General features: G+C 37.7%; 2 protein-coding genes across 3 annotated transcripts in view; one reads left to right on the forward strand and one right to left on the reverse strand.

Annotated features, from left to right (window-relative positions):
- Positions 1-554: 554 nt before the first annotated feature.
- Positions 555-11,039, reverse strand: si:ch211-11n16.2 (zinc finger FYVE domain-containing protein 1). The gene is made up of 11 exons (XM_056262451.1): positions 10,832-11,039; positions 8,522-9,026; positions 6,572-6,789; positions 5,286-5,392; positions 4,529-4,637; positions 3,194-3,291; positions 2,990-3,107; positions 2,738-2,908; positions 2,428-2,617; positions 1,197-1,295; positions 555-1,100 (listed from the first exon to the last, which is right to left on the reverse strand). Exons 1-11 carry the CDS (start codon positions 10,946-10,948, stop codon positions 868-870), a joined length of 1,965 nt encoding a protein of 654 aa, XP_056118426.1. The 5' UTR covers positions 10,949-11,039; the 3' UTR covers positions 555-867.
- A 1,355-nt stretch (positions 11,040-12,394) lies between these two features.
- dpf1 (double PHD fingers 1) overlaps positions 12,395-21,088 on the forward strand; it is a 47,981-nt gene continuing 39,287 nt past the window's right edge. For both annotated transcript variants that reach the window (XM_056262452.1, XM_056262453.1), the window contains exon 1: positions 12,395-12,528. In XM_056262452.1, coding sequence (XP_056118427.1) covers positions 12,419-12,528 — 110 coding nt within the window. In that variant the 5' untranslated portion in view covers positions 12,395-12,418. The remainder of the gene's footprint in view (positions 12,529-21,088) is intronic.

Consider the following 21,088-nt stretch of genomic DNA (forward strand, 5'->3'; position numbering starts at 1 on the left):
TTTGATAGTAAAAATTAGATAAAGTGCAGTCGTTATTTCGGAAAAATTAGTAAAGAACTATATTGATAAAAAATTCAATGAGATATGAGTTCACAGGATTCATTGCATTGTCTTGACTGGAATGTGAATTCTAGGCTTACCTTGTCTACTCTTGCTCTGTTCCAGGAATAAAGTATAAAACTCCACCAATAAAAGGCTGCTATATCGTATTCAAACGCTTCTTTATTAGTGTAAAACATCTCCTACGTATCTCAAATGATAATTTACTAAACATCAGATATGTTAATATTTACTGCTCTCGCCGTTTAGTCTGTTATCTTATCTTTGGGACAGAAATGATGAGATGTTAAACACAGAAATGCACTTTTAGAAGGCGATTTGTTTTCAGTGCCAGCACTATAGAATCTATCAAAATCCATTAAAATGTATATTTTCTCTTCTTTTTAATTTCTGCAGCAAATCTTACAAAAAAATTTGAGGAAATTTCTGAGATGCTTATTCACCCTAGGCAAAATAAAAAATGCATTTCTTTATATAATATATGTGTGTGAGTGTTTTTTTGTATTACAGTAATGAGCATTTGTGGATAAAATATGCTTAACTGTCATATAATGAACCTTGATATTTCTACAAATTATTTTCATTATGCGACATTTCTTAGTTAACTCTTTTAAATTGAACCCAGACATCATCACTCTCTATTTCTGCAGCTAATGCTTTATAGAGCCTGAGTGTTTGTCTATGCAGAACTGCAGTGAGTTTCTTATTTCCCCCATCCATGAAGGCTTGAAAAACTGCCTACAACCTGGTTCTGAGCACCAAGAGATGCCGGGCGTATTATAGTAGCACTACAGAGGCACAGCAAGGTCACAGGGAATCCCTGCGGTCAGCGCAGCCGTCACACACTCGCACTGGGTGGTCCCAGCCACGAGAGGGCACTGGCCTGGTCTTACTGGAGCAGTTCCCGCACACTCCCTGCCCGCATGCCCTGCAGTGGTGCTTGGACATGCTGGGGATGAAGGGTTTAGCACAGCAGTGGCACTGGCTGATCTCATGATCCGGGATCCAATAGTCTGGTCTCGCAACTCCCTTTACAAAACCTGTATTAAAGGACAAGATGTGCAAAAAAATCTCATTTGTCACCTCACACACACACAACAATGCATAAGCAATTTCTCTTGTGTAAATTCACTCACAGAGAGGGTAGTCCACAGCGGTGGAGACCATGTCGAGAGTGGACTGAGCTACTTCCGTCACTCTGCGGGCAACTAGTATCCGGGGTTCCGTACTGGCCACTGGAAGGGAGAGAATGTATTGTCAACATCCCACACTGAGCAATTAAAAACTGTTTTGGAAAATGCAACACTCAGTCAACTGAACTCAAAAACCCTGGGAGAATATTCTTTTGACAAGGCTAAATATTCTCTGCAGACAGCACTACATTAGACAAATAAGCACAGAATCAGTCGAGATGAGAAAATACAAACTCAAACATGCATCATTTTGTACTAAATAAGAGTACCAAATTCCATATTTTAAATGGTTTATTTATTCTATGTGTAGAATAATACAGCTATTTTTATAACACTGATTTAGCTGGAGTCTTGGATGAATACACTACTATTAAAATGATTAAATTTAGGGTGAGAAATCAATACTTCTATTCAGCAAGGACACGTTAAATTGATCAAAAGTGACAGTAAAGACATTTGCAATGTTACAAAAGATTTCTGTTTTGAATAAATGCTGTTCTTTTGAACTTTCTACTCATCAAAGACTCCTGACATTTTGTATCACTGTTTCCACAAATATATTAAGTAAAAGCTGTTTTCAACATCGATGATAATAATAATAAGTGCTTCTTGAGCATCAAATCAGCATATTAGAATAATTTCTGAGGGATCGTGTGACACTAATGAAGACTGGAGTAATGAAAATCCAGCTTTGCATCACAGGAATAGATTACATTTTAAAATAGATACAAATGGAAAACAGTTCTTGTAAATTTCTAATGATGTTCCATAATATTACTGAAAAATCACAAAAAAAATCTTACTGACCCCAAATTTGATTGTAAACTTTTTAAGTGTAAGAAATACTTGCTGCACATATAATAGGCTTATAATAGGCTTTCCACAGGGAATCAAGGTAAGACAAAAACACGTTTTAGGAGAAAGATTAATGATGTATTTTGTTCATTTTGAACAATAAAATTAAATGCTGTACTTTTCAGACTAGTCCCCTAGATGCTCCACTTATTTCATTGAGGTTTCAGATTAATCTATTTGCAAAAACTGTCCAAAATGGATTAGATTTTTCAATTTGAAACAAAAAGATGATGGGATAACCATGATAAACCATTTCTGTTACAGAGGTGCTATGAGGGCGGACAGGAAGTGTGCTTTTAAAAGAGAACGATGCCCTCACCCTGTCCAGTGTTCTGAGGTCCTCCCTGCCGGTAACAGGCGTCACACACTCGTACAGGGGTGCCGCCCCAGCCTCTCTCGGGAACTGGCATGCTGTGAGTGGAGCAGGCCTGACAGAAACCCTCCCCACATGCCCGACAGTGGTGTTTCCTCTCCGCCTCCTCAAACGCTCTCTTACAACCATGACATTCCTGAACAGACCAACATGATGTTTAATTGTATTCACATGAAAAAGCAATTAATGCGTTTGATATTTTCTTTCACATGCTGTAATTCTTTTTCACATATTCCTATAGGGCATATCAACTTACACTGATTTCAGCGTTGGGTTTCCAGTAGGGCGGAGCCACTTGGTCTGTGAGCCAGGCAGTGACAGCTTTGGTTGGGCCTGAGCTATATTCTGACACTGACTGGATTATGTAATTCATTCCATCCAAAACCCGCTGAGCTGCATTCTGATGGTCTGTCTGGAAGGCATCGGTCTACAAGCATAAAAACAACATTAACCACTGTGAGCATCAATGGAGTCAGCACATGGATGATAACACAGAGAATCGACTCACCCCCTGCCAGACATGCTTGACCTCTGGCCGCACAACACCGCTCTCTGGATCCTGGTTGCCCATCCAGTACTGCCGACTCCGGTAGATGATGCCACAGCTGGCACACTCTAAAACATAGCTGTAGAACAAGACCAGGGATCAGAGCATGGATGAGGAGCAGCTGTCGAGGTTAGTTTTAGTAGAAAAAAACCCCATCTCACTCACCCTGACCATGCATACTTGGCCAGACCAAGCCATTGGTTATCTGTAGAGGCAGTTGTTTTGGGTATGACAATCACTTCCTTTCCGCCCTCATAGCACCTCTGTAACAGAAATGGTTTATCATGGTTATCCCATCATCTTTTTGTTTCAAATTGAGAAATCTAATCCATTTTGGACAGTTTTTGCAAACAGATTCATCTGAAACCTCAATTAAATAAGTGGCGAATCCCCTTAAATATAGGGACTAGTCTTAAAGGTACAGCACTCAACTTTTTTGTTCAAAATTAACAATACATTATTAGTCAATACATCATTAATCTTTCTTCCAAAACGTGTTTTTGTCTTAGCCTGATTCACTATGGTAAGCCTATTATATTTTAGACCTAGCGTGATGATTTTCATGGGTAATTACGTGTCTTGTCATATCCGTAAATAGAGAAAATTTGCTCCGGCTACTTTATGGTGTGTGAGTGGCAGAGGTTAGTTGTTACAACGAGCGAGAAAGGTCGACATGGAGCAGCTAAATCTCAATCCTCCGGCGAATCACCCGTTTTAAACAAACGCCGAACAGAGGAGAGTCTGCTGTCAAAAAGAGAACATGACAGAGCTCGTAATAAAACAAGAATCAACATTGGCATGGCTTTTCAGAGATGGCGAGAACTGAGGGATATAAAATGTTGTAAAAGCGACACAGAGATGGTGTTTTGTTTTCATTACTGAACAGGTGAGTAAGGTATTTTATTGAACAGATAAATTGCCATATGTAGCTCTAGCTAGAGTTCATTGTAAAGCATTATCTATTATGAAGGCTCATTTCATTATGATTGTTGTGCTGTGCTGTAATTTATTTTCAAGGAAGTAGGCTACAGTGTCTATTACCTACTGGGTAAAGCTACAGTAACGCCTTCAGCTAGTCAGCTTGAGATCCTTTTCATCTAAACTGCTTATATCTTTTAAGCCTAGTAGTGAATGTAGAAAAGTTACATAGTGTACCTTTAATCAGTTTTAATGTCAATTCAATTTAGTGTGATTTATTTACATGGGAAAACCCCCCTCCACTTTTGCATTGCCAAAGTGTTTGCAGCACAGCTGTGTGGTACATACAATGAGAAATTTCACAAAATAAATTAGTGCAAATGGAGAAAATAAGTCATTTTAATAAACAAAATTTCAATAGTACAACAAAACGAAAAACAAACACACCAATCAATTAAATGATAAAATAAAAAACAATAAAAATGAATTTAAATAAAAACAAACATGAAACAAAACAAAAAAAACGAACTAAAAATAAAATATGAAAAAAAAAACCACATGTGATCTTAACCTCGAGGTTACCTTGCAGATGAGAACTTTATTGTTGTATTGGTGGGCATACTGACATAATCCATCAGCCACGTGTGGGACCGCGTCTTTCTGGTGGTTCATGCCGTTTTTACACCGAACGCTAAAGCCGTGGGATTTCGGAAAGGTTAGAAATGATTTTCTAGCTATTAGGTGCTCTTGAACACACACACACACTAAAACAATAACAATTGATGCAAGATCTAATTACATTCTAATTACAGTGCATTGACAACTTTTTGTGCTTTCAGTGCGAATCAATTCCATACATTAGTTTTGCATGCTGAATACAGATCCTAGTTCTTTCTAATTGTGAATCATCAAATTACAAAGTGGCTCAGTGTTGATGCAATGAAATTAGAGTCTGCAGAAATTTGCTTGATTTACTATGCATCAAAGGGCCACACATTAAAGGGATAGTTCACCCAATAATGAAAATCCCCCCTCAAGTAGAAGATAGTTTTTAAGGATATGGGTAACCAAACAGCTGATGGGCCCCATTGACTTCCATAGAATTTTTTTTCCCAATCAATGGGGCCCATCAACTGTTTGGTTATCCATATTCTTCAAAAAATCTTCTTTTGTATTCAGCAGAAGAAAGAAATTCATACAGGTTTGGAACAACTTGAGGGTGAGTAAAATGATGACATAATTTTCATTTTTGGGTGAACTATCTCTTTAAACACAAACTGCAAAAAAAAAAACATCCATTCAATCTATCGCTCGGAGCATAAAGTTTGTGTGGACTTACTTGCAGCTGAGACAGACTGATGGGCAAGTGAAATATTCATCAGGAAAGAAGGAGCATATGCTGATTTTGTCATCGGAGATCTCGCCACAGAACCTGTCGCTCAAGGCCTGAGAGAGAGAAGAGCAGTGATGTTCAGTGAAGAGCAGTTTCAGAAACATGCTCAGTGGTCAAAGGTGAACACATACAGTACATGCGTACCCTGAACCCAAAAAGTACTTTAGGACACTTACGCCACACTTACTGAAGTACACTATCATTCAAAAGTTTGGAGTCAGCAAGATGTTTTCGAAAGAAGTCTCTTATTCTCCCCAAAGCTGCATTTATTTGATTAAAAATATAGTAATATTGTAAAATATTATTACAGTTTAAAACAACTATTTTCCATTGTAATACATTTTAAAATTCTAATTTATTCCTGTGATGCAAAGCTGAATTTTCAGCATCATTACTCCAGGCTTCAGTGTCACATGATCCTTCACAAATCATTCTAATTTGCAGATTTGATGCTCAAGAAATATTTCTGATAATCAATGCTAAAAAAACAATTGTTCTGCTTAATATTTTGGTCGAAACCTTATTATATGTTTTCTCAGGATTCCTTGATGAATGGAAAGTTCAAAAGAACAGCATTTATTTTAAAAAATATATATTTTTGTAACATTCTAAATGTCTTTACTGTCCCTTTTGATCAATTTAACACATTATTGCGTTAATAAAAATTCTTACTAACCCAAAACTTTTGAACACGAGTGTATGTTTACTTAAAGCGTCAGAGTCAAACAGATCACTGTAATGGTGCATTTTTGGAACTCGTCCCTGGTCAGCTCACTTTCACTGTATGGAAAAGAGCATTGTGAACATTCTGCTAAACTTCTCTTTTTTTGTTCCATGGAAGAAATAAAGTTACAGAGGTTTGGAATGACCTTGGAATGAGGTTTGGAGTGTGAATAAACAATGATGACATTTTCATTTTTGGGTGAACTATTCCTTTAAATGCATGAATTTATTTGCATTAGATACAAAATATATCAAACCAAATATCAAAGCTTAAATGGTTAGTTCACCTAACAATGAAAATTCTGTCATCATTTACTCACACTCAAGTTGTTCCAAACCTGTATGAATTTCTTTCTTCTGGTGAACACAAAAGAAGATATTTTGAAGAATGTTGGGTGAGTAAATGATGACAGAATTTTCTTTTTTGGGTGGACTATCCCTTTTAGTGTCTAAATTCTTTTTGGGGCCACTTTACACACACATACACAAAGAAAAGTGTGAGGAGCTACCTGTAATGCACTGAACACAATGGCAGGCTGGCGCGGGGCTCGCTGGGATGTGTTCTTCACTTGCTGATTGACTATCTGCAGTAACTGTGAGTAGTCTGTGGGGGGAGTGATGGTTTGGGTGCCCACGTACTGAACGGAGCTGAAGGCGTCTGTGCTCTGGCCCAAGTCATGGAAGCGCTTTTGCAGCAGCGTGTCTGCTTGCCCCAGGACAGAGACATCTGGATAAGAAAACAAACCCATATTTCTTTAGCCTGACACACTTCATTGGATGACACTAACTCAATAGTTTCAAAATAAAAAGATGAAAGATGTTTTTCCAGGCATTTACAGCGTTCTTTATGTGGTTTATACAATATATCTCATGAACCATGATTTACAGCATGCTGAAAGCATGGGGTTTACCCAAGGGCACAATTGTAATTGAGCAGTATTGTGATCTTTGTTACAGTCCACACCTGAGCCACCATGCCTTGGGATTTTCCTGCAGTCTGTGTTAGATAACTAGTAGCTTAACCATTAAGTCATTTAAATCACCTTCCTTCCCAATTCTAATGCCCCAGTGTTTTTCTTTTCTTTTGGACAAATGAAAAAGAAAAAAAAAAGGATTTTTATGAATATCTGTCCAAATGAAATATTTTTATTATGCACTAATATGCAGTAATCTTTTATAGAAGCAATAAGACACCTGAAAATGCAATATTGAATTATATTTTATATAATATCTGTATCTCTTTGTATTCGTGTTGATTTCATATGACTTTAAAAACATTATATTCAAGAAGTTAAAATTTAATGACTAAATTTAAAAATTTCATTTGGCCTGTCTAACAATATGTAAAAAAGTAAAAACATTTTCCTTATACTTTGAATAAATGTGCACACGTTATTTGTTGCAAGTTTTAAATATACTTAAATTAAGTAATTAATATATTTTTTTAATTATTATTTTTAACTTGACAGTAATGAAAGTCTGCAGGTTTTTCCCCCCTGTTATGTTGATGGCACCACATGACTTCATTTTTTTCAAACTTTTTACTTTTTTCAATTATTAATAAGCAGTGAAATATTTTTTTTTCCAAGAAATAATAATTTAATTATTTTACTTAGGCTAGGCTTTTAGTCATTATGATATCAGGACAGTTCGAAATGAATAAATGAATTAATTCATGCCATGGTAACACTTTGTTTTTGATGGTCCCTTTTGAACATTCTGTTGACAACAAGTAAATTTGCAACTACATGTCAACTGGCAGTCATTGGAGTATTACTAGACTATCTGCTTATTATCTGATTACACTTTATTGTGATGCTCATCCAACAGACATTCTACTGACTAGAAGTGACTTTGCAACTACATGTTAACTTATTCTAACTCTAGCCAGTCTACTAATACTCTACTAACACTCTAATGAGAGTTAGCAGACATGTAGGTTCAACGTTACTTATAGTCAACAGAATGTGTTAAATGGACCATAGAAATAAAGTGAAGCCTAATTCATAAATTAAAAACATTTTCATCATGCATTTAAGCTTTGTCTGTATGGATTGCATTTTTGATTCAAATAGGCTAATAGATAAAAATGAGCAAAAAATAGCACTTTGTTATTGGCCCAGCATATTACAGACTAGATTTATCATTTGACAACAGAGGCAATGAAACAAATTGAAATTCTCATCACTAAGTAAGCAGAGAGAAATAAAAGTGGGAGCGATGAAACAATTCGGCTTGACTGACAACTTGTGTTTTTCCAGTGGGACTCTCCACCAGCCTAAAATTCTGGATTTTTTCAAAGACTTTTTATTTAGGCCCCATGAGGGTGTGCAGACCCAATCCCTTTGCCCCAGGCTAGTCGTACAACAGCCTTTGAACAACATGTATCAGAAAAATGCTGTATTCATACTAATAAATACAGGTCTTGTAAATGTGAAAGTCTGCTAGCTCTGACTTACCCTGGCCTAGCAGCTGAGTGCGAGAAGTCTCCTGGAAAACTATAACGGCAGGTCCCAGGCTGGAGAGAGGCACGTCCAGCCCGCAGCGGTTAGACAGAGCACGGAGCTCAGGTGTAAAGTGCTTCAGGTAAGCGGCCGACGCACTGCCGAGGAACTGAAACATGTCGTTGTGCAGCCTCTCTGCCCGTGTGCGGTAAACAACCATGTCTGATACGGCCAGAACCTTCAGCAGCAAACGCATCCGCCGGTTCTGCTGACTGGCGGCACCAAGCAGGCCCTCTGTATCCAGCACGATCAAGCTCAGGAGCGGATCGTAAGCCGCCCAAACGCCCACCGTGCATGAGGATGGAGAAGGAGACGTGGCAAATACCTCCTCGCCATCGAAAAGCACGTGATTGAGAGTGTGGGACTTGCCGTCGCCCGTGTTGCCAAAGATGGAAAGCACTTTAACTCCTTGAGCAGCACTGCAGCCCAACTTCTGCAAAAAATCGCCTTCGTTCTTCACCTGGGAGAGAGAAAGAGTATGAGAGACATCAAGATTAGAGCAACTAACTATCTCTATCTATCTATCTATCTATCTATCTATCTATCTATCTATCTATCTATCTATCTATCTATCTATCTATCTATCTATCTACACTCACCAGTCACTTTAATAGGTACACTTGTTCAACTGCTCGTTAACGCAAATATCTAATACGCCAACGACATAGCAGCAACTCAATGCATTTAGGCATGTAGACCTGGTCAAGATGATCTGCTGAAGTTCAAACTGAGTATCAGAAAGGTGATTTAAGTGACTTTGAACGTGGCATGGTTGTTGGTGCCAGACGGGCTGGTCTGAGTATTTCAGAAACTGCTGATCTACTGGAATTTTCACACACAACCATCTCTAGGGTTTACTGAGAATGGTCTGAAAAAGAGCAAATATCCAGTGAATGGCAGGTCTGTGGTCGAAAATGCCTTGTTGATGGCAGAGGTCAGAGGAGAATGGCCAGACTGGTTTGGGCTGCAGTAACTCAAATAACCACTCGTTACAACCGAGTTCTACAGAAGAGCATCTCTTAACACGTTGAACCTTGAAGCAGATGGGCTACAGCAACAGAAGAACACACTGGGTGCCACTCCTGTCACGCCATTCAGATGGTAGGCTAAGAATTTGGCATAAACAACATGAAAGCATGGATCCATCCTGCCTTTTGGCAAAGGTTTAGTTTGGTGGTGGTGGTGTAATGGCGTGAGAGATATTTTCTTGGCACACTCAAATGGCCTCCACATTCACCAGATCTCAATCCAATTGGACACCTTTGGGATGTGGTGGAATGGGAGATATGCATCATGGATTTGCAGCTGATAAATCATCAGACACTGGGTGATGCTATCATGTCAGTATGAACCAAAATCTCTGAAGAATGTTTCCAGCACCTTGTTGAATCTATGGCACAAAGGTCATTTTCAAAATCAGAGGGCAAAAGGGGTCCAGCCTGGTACTAGCAAGGTGCCCCTAATAAAGAGGCCGGTGAGTGTACATTGTGTCTGTCTATCTGTCTATTTATCGGCCAATCTATATATCTGCCAGTCTCTGTTTCTGTTTCTATCTATCTATCTATCTATCTATCTATATCTCTCTATATATCTATCTATCTATCTATCTATCTATCTATCTATCTATCTATCTATCTATCTTAAAGGGACAGTTCACCCAAAAATTACAATTGTCATCATTAATGATGAATGAGTCATCCTGCCTTTTGTGTTCCCATTGAAGAAAGAAAGTCAGATGGATTTGAAACAACAAAAGATTTGAAACAACAAAAGAATAAGAACATAATGAAGTTTCATTTGGAATCTCTATACAGTAACAATCTCACAGTGAAAGCAATGCATGCTGGTCCCTGGAAAGACCGTAAACTATCTGAAATGGCACTGTCACCTCTCAAGGGATAGCCAACAGATAACAGTGAATGATTATTATTATTAGCCAACAGTATTAACAATGTACATCAAGAATATAATGGTTGTTCATTATGATACATGTCCGAAAACATGATAAACCATGGTATCTTTACATGTCAGTGAGATCCTTAAATGTTGACAAAAGACACCTCTTTCTTGTGATTCAGCAACATTGACAGTTTGGGGTTAGTTTATCTGTGTGTTATTTATATTACACGTATGATAATTAGTAACTATCATGCTCGTGAATTGACAGACACCTGTCAACGTGTATAAAAACAACAAAGACACTAACTTACATGTGCTTTTTACCTAATAGCTTGATGGCTAACGCAGAAGCTAACAAAAACAAACCTGCAAGCTTTCGTTTTCGTCAACCAGGAGAAAACTCCGTCCATTTTCCTTCTCCTCGTCCATCTTAACAGGCCCGAGACTAATCTCATCCATATCTTTCAGTAGCATTTCAGACATAGTGAAAGATTTAAAACCATCCCAAATCCCCGGAAAGCTAGTAGTTAGACTACAACTGTCCCAGGACTATTTACTTGGATATCCAGCTGACCTCAAGAGGGCGCTGTTGCTGTTCAATGAAGCGCCTTCATTCTGGATTAGTGAGCGCTTTCTGACACCCTCTAGTGGATATTCTGATGAACTGTCGTGTGGCGGTCTTTGTGTGCAGAAAACAAAAGTTCATACTGTAATACAAACCTGGTCAATAAAAAGAAATCTCCATAAAATAAGCTCTAAAATTAGCTCATTATTCTATAATTATGGCAGTTTTTGGGTAAAAGTGTTGTGGTGCAAACATAATAAGATGTTTAATTTTAGTTATAGGATTTCTTGCATCGCAATATGAATTGAAGATTAGCTCAACTCTAAAACCCCCTTTAAAAATGCAAAAAAATGTGTGGTCTGCAGAAATCCCTGATGATTCAACAGGACATTTTTTTTTTTTTTTTCAGACAGTCTTTCCATAGAGCTTGCTAAGGTTCATTAAATATTTGTTAGCAGGGATCTATAAATATCACATGTCACAGAATGCCTTCAAAGTGGCGCCAATGCAGTTAACTGGACTGAAGAGCCCTTTATAAGTCACTTCCATTTCCTTTAGAGGTCAGTCAGGCCTCTTGTCACAATATTTGCAAATTTGTATTTCATTAGTATAAAACAATATAGGAGAATAACTCCTTAATGAGTAACAATATTGTCTCTGTAGTTTATATATATGTGTGTGTGTGTGTGTATTATTGGCTATATACCAACAGTCAAAAATGCAACAGTCATGCAACCAGCATACAAAAATGCTAGATAAGAAAATCGAAAAGAATGTCTTAATAAAAAATGTAAAATGCAAAAAAGTTTGTTTTAAGGGTTAGATTTAGGAGATGAAAAATATTATTAGCTCAGTATAGCTACACAGTGGAAGTCAATGGAGTGATAGGAAAATAAATGTGTGTACAAATATAGGCTACACGATGTGGCCTATATTAGTGAGATGGATATGTAGCCTATAGCCTATTTATTAAATAAAGCTATTTAATAAAGCTATGTGATATTGATCAGTGCCTACATAACGTACATTTTATGCCTAATACATGCATTGTAAGAACAGACGATTTCTTTATGTTGTTCTTTCTGCCATCGCTATCTAAAAATATTCCCATTTCTTTACGAATCAAAAAAAGCTACCAACATGAGAGCAAAATACTGACAGACAGTCCAGCAATCCAACCTTGAATTTACAGTAGATGTTTTGGCTTACCCATACAAAATCAAGGCGGGACTAGTATACAGTTAACCGCAGTGCATTGTGCTATTTGAAGTACACGCGCCGCTTCCTCTTGAAGACATCAGGGAACTAAAACTACATTTCCCTTCACTGGCCATCAGTCAGTCGCGCTCCTATTGGCTAGCTGATCCAGCCGCAGCCCCAGAGAATGAATGAAATTGAAATTGCTGCTATATTACATGTACAATACCGGGGATCTGCAGTCTTACATTGTATCATTCTATATCAAAATGGCCACAGTGGTCCAAAATCCTCTGAAATCGTAAGTAAAAATATTTATATTTTAATGCTTTTTTGAATGCATGTCATGCAACAAACAGCGTTCGTTCAAATTCACAAATATGCAAACATCTTTAAAAAGTATAAAATGCCGGCGAGGTTTAAACTACGAATGCATGTTGAAATGCAATAAATCATAATGCATACGACGACATTTTGTCATCTGGGCAAGGCATGTTATAAAGTGCATAGTCTCGGGTGTCATTTCTGCATATGCACAGTGATATGGAGGAATGTTGAGAATGTTGACCCGGCGTCCCTGGTCAGTAGCCTATTGATCACTAGGAACTTACAGTTGTTGGTATTGGGATCGGAGAGTTCACTGGTCATCGAGTCTCAAGATAAACGATGGCACTTGAACATTTTTGCTTTCCTGTTGTATAGAATGATGTCAAACAAAACGAACTGGTATGCTGTCTGTATAACAGCGCTGTCTATGTGCAAACTGCCTGAACTGGAAAATGTTGCAATTTATCACACTAAGCATGTTTCAGTGGTTATTGCACGCGTTGATCACATTAGACTGTAGCTACAAAATAACATGCATCTTGAATATGAATTATTTGTGTTATTGTTTCTAAGCCGAATGCATGTTTATGCATGATATTTTAGTGGCGTGTAACATTTGGTATCTCGTATGCGCCGTTGCATCAATGCACATTCTGTGAAGTTTCCATTAGATTCCTTTGTGCACACTGTCACATTTTTTCGGCGTGCGGCACGCAGACGCCACACGGGCTCAGTGCCAAAAATTGCTTTACATTCGTCTGCTAGAGACTGGGACCTTCCGAATGGGGAGACGTGTTTGTATTTGGCATGCAAATGTGACTGTAGCTTTCATATCTTATAAAGGGGAAATTGCACTTGTGTCGGGTTTTTAACCCGGGAGGTTGCACCACGATTGCCTACCTTGACCCATTGCAAGCACACAACGTCTTCACAACGTTGTTTTTGGTTGCAGTTTGGAACGTCACGTTAGTAACATGTTTGTATTATGCTACGTTTGAAAAAAATAGCCTACCAAAATACAACCAGGCCACATTACAAAGCTTGTGGAATATTATGTCTACTTTTGTAACTTAAAAATGGCACAACGGGCACAGTTGCCAAACATTTGACTAAAGTAAAATATTAATATTATTATGGATATCATTTCAACTTTGAATGATCGCACGAGACAGCCTACATTTCCCACTCGCGCAAAAACCGTTAACTGACTAGAGCGGCGCGCGCAGGATTCAGAGTCAGACAGGATGCAAGGTTTTATGAGGTAAGACACTTTTAGGCTATAGACAAATTATAACTCAAAATGTGTCAAAAATAACAAATGAGTGTAATATAAGTGAAATAACATTCGGGTGTTAGAGAGCGGTACAATGCCGGTTATTCACATTTAGCCTAACACGAACAGCTTTGGCATAATTCGAATTTAGACAAATACGTTGTATAAAATACTTATTCAAAAATGCCAAATTAATTTGGGACGGATATAGGCCTAAGTGTAGCAAATATGAATATAGTTGTTTTTAAAAAAAAATATGGAGAGATTGGCCCACACACCTGTCACACTGTTAGCTTTCTAAATGCACACGATTGCCATTTGCGTAACATAAGTTAACTGCTAACTTAGACCGGGCATTAAACGCCAATTTCCTGTCCATACTATACATTAACCAGTGTTGAGTGTAATTAATTAGCCTACTAAGCAATCTATTTACTGTAATTTAATTACTTTTCTCTTGAAAAAGTAAAGTAAGGGATTACTCTTAATTTTTCTTTAATTACAGTTTAGGCCTAGAGTAGACTAGCCTACTTGTTCTAGAGCCTTATTGTAAAGTGATAAGTAATCGAATACTTTTTAGATGAGTAATTAGTATACAGTAATTACACTGTTGAATATGTAATTAGTAAGCTAGTAATTAATTACTTTTTTAGAGTAATTTACCCTGCACATACCGTAACTTACCTTAATAGTTCTTATGAAGTGTAGCAAATAGGCTACTCTTAAAAAAAATCAAGTAGTTTTTGGACATGTATCATCATCTATAATATTCTTTGAATTAGGCTATTTTTTTACACTTTACAATAAGGTTCTATTTGTTAACATTAGTTAAATCATTACTAACAATGAAACATAGCCCAGGCCTATTCTGAAGCATGGTAGGCTGTTAATTTCTAAATTGACCAATGCATTATTAAAATCAAAAGTTATATCTGTTAACATTTAATAGACCTGATCTAACATGAACTAAGCCTAACCCTAGCAGTTGTAACTAAGGTTAACAAAGATTAATAAATGCTGTAAATATTGCTCATTGTTAGTTAATGTTAGGTAATACATTAACAAATGGGACCTTATTGTACAGTGTTGCCAGTACATGAATATTGTAATCATTCAGTACTAAGATTAACTTCAGTAGCACTATAATACTTTTCTGTAAAGGAATAAAATATCTGTAAATCTGCCGTTTTGATTCAGTGACTTGTGTAAGTAACTCATACATGACAAATCAGGGTTCTCTTTGGTTCGAACACTTTCCCTGAGCGGTGAACTTTGTTGTCGAATGTGGACAAATGTTTTTCAGCATGTAAAAGGTCAGGTGTGCATCTTGGTGCATTTGAAAAATTTGCATGAGAAACCTGAATGAACAGAAAGAGGGGCAGCAATCAGCGTCTGAATTACTGTGATGTTACGCTCTTCAATATCCCTCTTCAAAGAACCCAGTTAAAGTGCAGTACTTCTGGAGCCATGAGGAGATATCAGTTGAGGAGCCAATCTAATTTGCATTACTGGCTTTTATAAATCACTAATTTTTAAGAGATGGTGATTAAATTATGCCTGCCTTGATTGCTGATTATCTGCTAACTGGCATGCCTTCACCAAAATGATGACATTTCATTGGGAATCTTTGAATCATTGAATTAGTTTCCCACTGTCCTCGTTGTGCTTTTTTTCCCAGTCTTTCTTCCTCTACTGGTCCTCAAATCTCTCTAGTAATTACTCAGGTTCACTTACTGTCTATATTTTCTCCTCTATCTTCCACTATCTCTCTCTGTCTCCTAAAGTGATGGTGCCCTGTCTCTCTCAGTCATTTCATGGGATGCGGAATGCGGACTTCTTGGATAGTTATTCCGCTTTGCCTCACTGATCTGAGAAAAATGAATTCTAGATAATTCTTCACACTGTCGCTCTTAAGCCGAAGACTGTCACCCCGTTGTAGATCCTTCCTCCCCATCCTTATACCCAGGCCCCTTTTAATGTTTGTTTGCATAAGCAGCCGCAATTCTAAAGGGCTTCTTTTTTTCTTCTTCTGAGACTGGTGGGCTGTTCTCCTCATTTCACTCACTCACTTTTTTTTTCCAGAGAGACTCTCTTTGTCTTCAAGAGGAGAGAGAGAGACACAGGTATTTTTAGCTCTATGACCTATTTCTCCAAAGCTACCTAACTCACTGTCAGTCATCACACTGTTGCTCAGGGATCTTATAATGTGCAGCTAGCATGTATAGTCTATATGTAGTGTAGTAGTGGTGTTGCAGTTGTTTAGAAGGTTAGAGAGGCACGGGTGTGCTCACTTTCACTCTTTTTTTTGGGAGGCGAGACACCTTGCGGGAAGATCATCAGATGTGGACCGAGGGAGGGTGTCGCATGCTGATGATTCAGTCTTGTCAGTGTGAACATCTGAGTCAAGTAGTTTTGAGAATAGGAGTTTTGGCTGTGCAAAAATGTCTGGATATTAGTAGAGTAGAAGTTTTTATTTTATTTTTTATTTGTATTAAGTATTTTACCTCATCTATGACAAAACACTATTTTACATTTTGGTGAATTGGTGGTTAATTCATGTTCATTTTGTATGATCTCATTTGTATGTTTTCGTACGCTTAGCTTACAACCCACTTACGGTTAGGTTTGGGGTGGACATTTATTCTTTTCTTTTTTTAAATTATGTTTCCTTACCAATCGCATTATACGAATTCATACGATATCGTCATCTTCTAAAATAGTTAAAGGCCCACTGAAGTGCCTTGGAAGACGCAGCTTTGTATGATGCGTTGACGTAATTTCCACTGAAACAGGAAACTAAGGCCTGACATATTTAATGGCTCCTCCCCATTTTCAAATATCCAATAGCGTTTTGTTTACCTCACAGACTGCCAGTCGTACTTGACAGCACCATGGAAGCGAATCCGAGCGCTGATGATACATTAAATTCGAGAGAGAATTTGATTGGACAGAACAGAAGATGTGATGAGAAGATAAAGTCAGCGGTGAAGTCATAAAAATCTGTGATCCATTTTAAGTGAGAGACTGTAAGTTTTGAATGCTTCTATCTCCTAAATGCGAATTTTGTCATTGTTTTGGAACACACCAGCTTATTAATTACCTGAAGGCTAACATATTCATAGTACTAAAAGCTAAAAATAAATTATTTCAGGGGGTCTTAAGTTTTCTCCTCGTGTCGGTAAATGCTGTGTCAAATCATTTATTTTCATTAAAGCACGTTTGTGTACATTGCATTTGCTATCATTGAATGGTTATCAGCCACCCTGCTCCACTAGACTAGCCCCAGATATCAATATAATATCACTGATTCCCACCCCAGTTGCTTGCTAGGTTATTTTTGTTGGTTGCTTACAGGCTCAAGTCAGAAATGCACACCCTGGAGTCTCTATAATATTCTGGACATTAGATGTGGTTCGGGTCCTTCCATCAGTGTAAGTTTATGGGATTTTTTCTCCACCCATTTTATCATCTCCCAGGCGAAAATTGTAAGACCTATGACTTCGAAAAGTAATATCACACCTCTCCTCAACAAGCCACATGGTTAGGTTTGAGCTAGCTTTTTCTTACAAAAAGCATTGTTTGATTGAGAATGTCTTCAACTTCTGCCTGTTTTCGATGGGATGCATCTCACTGATATGTTGAGCTGGTGGTCTGCAGGGTTTACTGCATAACGTAATCAGAGGCTGGCCTGAGCTGAGATTGCCTATAGGGCAACGCTTATGATTGTGCCTACAGCCTCTAGCAGATTATAGTATTATAGTACTCTATATAAAATGTCCCTCAGTCCCTCAAATATATAGCTTCTACATTGGGAGGTGGACATCTGCATCCATCAGGGTATTAATACATAGACATTTTTGTTCACTCTTTGAATATAGAACTTTCGTATTCTACATGGGCATCTTCAGCCTCATGAGACTGTGTGTACTTTGTACTGTTGAGCGCCTTAGTGTGTGTGTGTGTGTGTCAGTATGAATCAGAACATGCATTTGAAGCAGAATAGCAGTGTATGGCATAGTCCATTGCTAAACGTGGGTCCATCAGAGGAGATTTATAGCTGTTCTTCTTTTGCTGTTATTAGGTGGATAGATCCTCTCCCAAGATTTCAGATATTATTAAAGTGCAGAGGGTCGAAATATTCATCTCTCTACCGGAAAAAAACTGTCCCTCTAGCCATTTTCACTGGAGATCTATATGAATACTCGTTTTAAGGAAACCATAGATGGTCCAAGAGGGAAACATAAAGGCTTAAAAACGATCTGCGAAGAGCATCACGCAAGAAGTGCATACTGGAAGGCAAGTTCTAAGTGTACGGACTGAGCTCACAAATCAGTTGATGGGTCCCCAAATATGTATTTTATGCAGTGAAAATGTGATATAGTCTTATAATAAGCAATGGGATTTACCCTGCAGTACAAGTGCACCTGTAAGCATCCCTGTCCATCCTGCAGTCTTTTCAAGCAGTGAAACATGTGGCAGGACATCAGGTCCATGTTACACCACAGGCAGCGATTTATGTGAACACATAGCCTGTGCCAGCAAACACAGCAGGGCAATTCAATATAGTAGACAAATGCCTGTGAGGATATATGGTTCTCTTGTCTGCAGCAGCGAAGGATCCTGGGTATTCTGTTTGAGCACGGGTGTTTGCTAGCATCACGGTCCACTGTGAACGCAGGTGTCTTTAGCAGACAATCTCTGAAAATTCATTGAGCATCTTCAGCATTAACACTTTCGGCGAGTACGTTTCAAATAGCTCATTTGGTTCTGCATGCAAATGAGATGTTTTGACACTTTTTAAAACTGAAACTCCTCTCCGAGGTGATACTGATGAATATGGAAGTAATTTCATGCTGCTTTGTGCATCCTTGGATTTGTGCTTGGTGAACTATAATGAATTCTCCACTGATAGTGGTTGAGGGTAAATCCTTTGACTTTGTTTAACACATTTTTCATAGACAAATTCATGTGAGCTGGAATATTTAATAAACTTATAAATACCAACATTTTGCTGCATTAAGTTACATTTTAATGTGAAGCAAGCAACTGTGCTGTTCTGCATGCAAGCGCTAGCACTCTATGTCATATGCAACCTGTTTTCAAATAAATGTGATTTTCTCTTCCTAATCATTTCTTCATCACATGGAGAAATAATGTACTTGCTCTGATTTAAAGAATCGTCTTTGCCTACTGTGTATGAAGTCAGAAAAGATTCAACGCACCCTTGAACACTAGAGAGAAATGACGCTTAAAGTCGCGATGAAACAGAAGCAGCGACAGATTTTTTCTTTTGTATTGTGACGTATACCGGAGTATAACAGATTGTCAAAAAAAGAAAGAAATGTAGGGTGGAGACTTGGTTCTATCCATCAGTTGTTGATTGGATTTTGAGATGAGGGCATTGCACCTAAAAATGAATGCCAGCTTAGAGGTGATTGTGGAGCGGCGGGGATTAAGTGGACAAAATTATTGGAGGAGGAAATTGTCTGGCATACGTCATCAGAATTTTGTGTTGATTTTTTTTCTCCTTTCATGTCAACTTTAATGGGATCAAAATACAGACGTGAAAGCATGTATGTCATGTGACACCACAGTTATTCGCGTTACAGCCCCTTTTCTCAACAAAAAAGTGTTTCCAAATGAGTTTTTCGATATATAATTATGGGCTAGCTAGTGTTAAACAATTTTTTTTATTGCTAATTAACATTTCCATCAGCTATCTTGTTAAACATTATGATGCACTAGTGACTAAACCTTTTTGTCCAAAATCAATCCTCGGATGGAAACTTGTGACAGAACAGGGTCCACATCTCACCAAATCAGACACATCAACTTCAATTTACAATGATAATACTCATTTTGTTTTGTTCCGATACCATTCTTTACTTCAGTGTTCAGTCTTAGTATACTGGCTGTCCACTGTCCGACATAATCAACATGCATTTTAATTTAAGTCGATAAGATTCATAAATGTTTATGTAACATTTGGCTTCCTCTAATGCAGGGCTGAGTTTTGACTTTGCATCTGTTAATGTGCTGCAGTTCTTCCAGTCCTCAATAAGCTAGTCTTCAGCAGGCTGGAGGAAATGTTGCAGCACTTCTATAGGGGGAGAGAGGCAGATGAAGAAAGAAATGAGATAAATCATTTGACTGGGTAGTGTAGTGAAAAAGAGGAGGGAGGGGTAGTGGGGCGGATGACGAAAAGGGAGAGGTGCTCGAGGAGGTTGCTATTGCAAAGTGTAATCTACAGTACTGATGGGGGATGGGCGTGCCAATATCCTCTTTTAACAGTCCTAAGCTCATGGAAATACTGTGGGCCACATCAACGTATTAGTCAGCCTCCACCATCAGTGGCACCAGCCACAGAAATTCAGTCCTTTACACCCACATGTGATGCTAAGATCCACTTACAATGAAGTACCATATAGTATTCTTTGAAGTACCTTGGACTGCTGGTATTACCATCTGATGTTGTGGTACTGCCGCTGCACTTTTTGGCAAGTAGAGTTTAGGCTTATGTAAAGATTATCTGGCACAGTTCATGAATAAGGCACGCTGTATGACATTTTAAAAAGCATTAAGGCCCAAATCCCTTTTTTTTTATTTGCGAGAGCTATTAGATATCTTAGATAAATGATTATCTAACATATATATCATGAAATAACGTTTCTTTCAATCATATCAAATTGCTCTTCTTTTGATTCTCTTTCTTTTAATGTCAACTGTCTTGATCATCTTAACTAAATCTGACAATTAAAATTGAATGGGACATTATTTTTTAATTGCTATATGTATTATTTTTCTTGTTATGAGAAATTTTACACTCTCTAAAATGTAGACCCTTTCTACAGTAATCTTATTACATTTACACAAATTGTAGAATGTTTATTGTGTGAAGATATCAAAGTAAAATGCTTTAGAAGTTTAAGGCACTATGATGTATCCAATTCATGTAGGTGCAGCTACATTCTTCAAAATATTAAGAAACATAATATTAAGATATTGTTAGTAATGAAAACGTGTTTTTTTCTGTGACACTGGAGCATATAAAATATTATTACCCAATATGTTTCAATCTATATGAATATTGCATATATGATATCTGTATTATACTGACAGTTACTGGTTACTAAATTACTAAATTAAAATTAGTAGCATATATTGTGTTTTTTTTTTCTTCTTTCTTTCTAAGCATGTGTGTGTTTGCATTCAATCACTTGGGAGTCTCTGTACAGTAGTTCAACAGGAGTTTGATATTTAC

This window comes from Rhinichthys klamathensis, unplaced genomic scaffold (assembly GCF_029890125.1).
Source record: "Rhinichthys klamathensis goyatoka isolate OS25496 unplaced genomic scaffold, OSU_Roscu_1.1 h1tg000192l_1, whole genome shotgun sequence".
Lineage (NCBI taxonomy): Eukaryota > Metazoa > Chordata > Actinopteri > Cypriniformes > Leuciscidae > Rhinichthys > Rhinichthys klamathensis.

What these genes read in the sequence shown, in the direction of transcription:
- si:ch211-11n16.2 (XM_056262451.1), bottom strand. Translation starts at nt 10,948, where the DNA reads ATGTCTGAAATGCTACTGAAAGATATGGATGAGATTAGTCTCGGGCCT. An exon ending in ACGAAAACGAAAGCTTGCAG is followed by an intron (nt 9,027 to 10,831) that starts GTTTGTTTTTGT and finishes TCTCTCTCCCAG; the next exon opens with GTGAAGAACGAAGGCGATTT. An exon ending in CGCTGTGGACTACCCTCTCT is followed by an intron (nt 1,101 to 1,196) that starts GTGAGTGAATTT and finishes CCTTTAATACAG; the next exon opens with GTTTTGTAAAGGGAGTTGCG.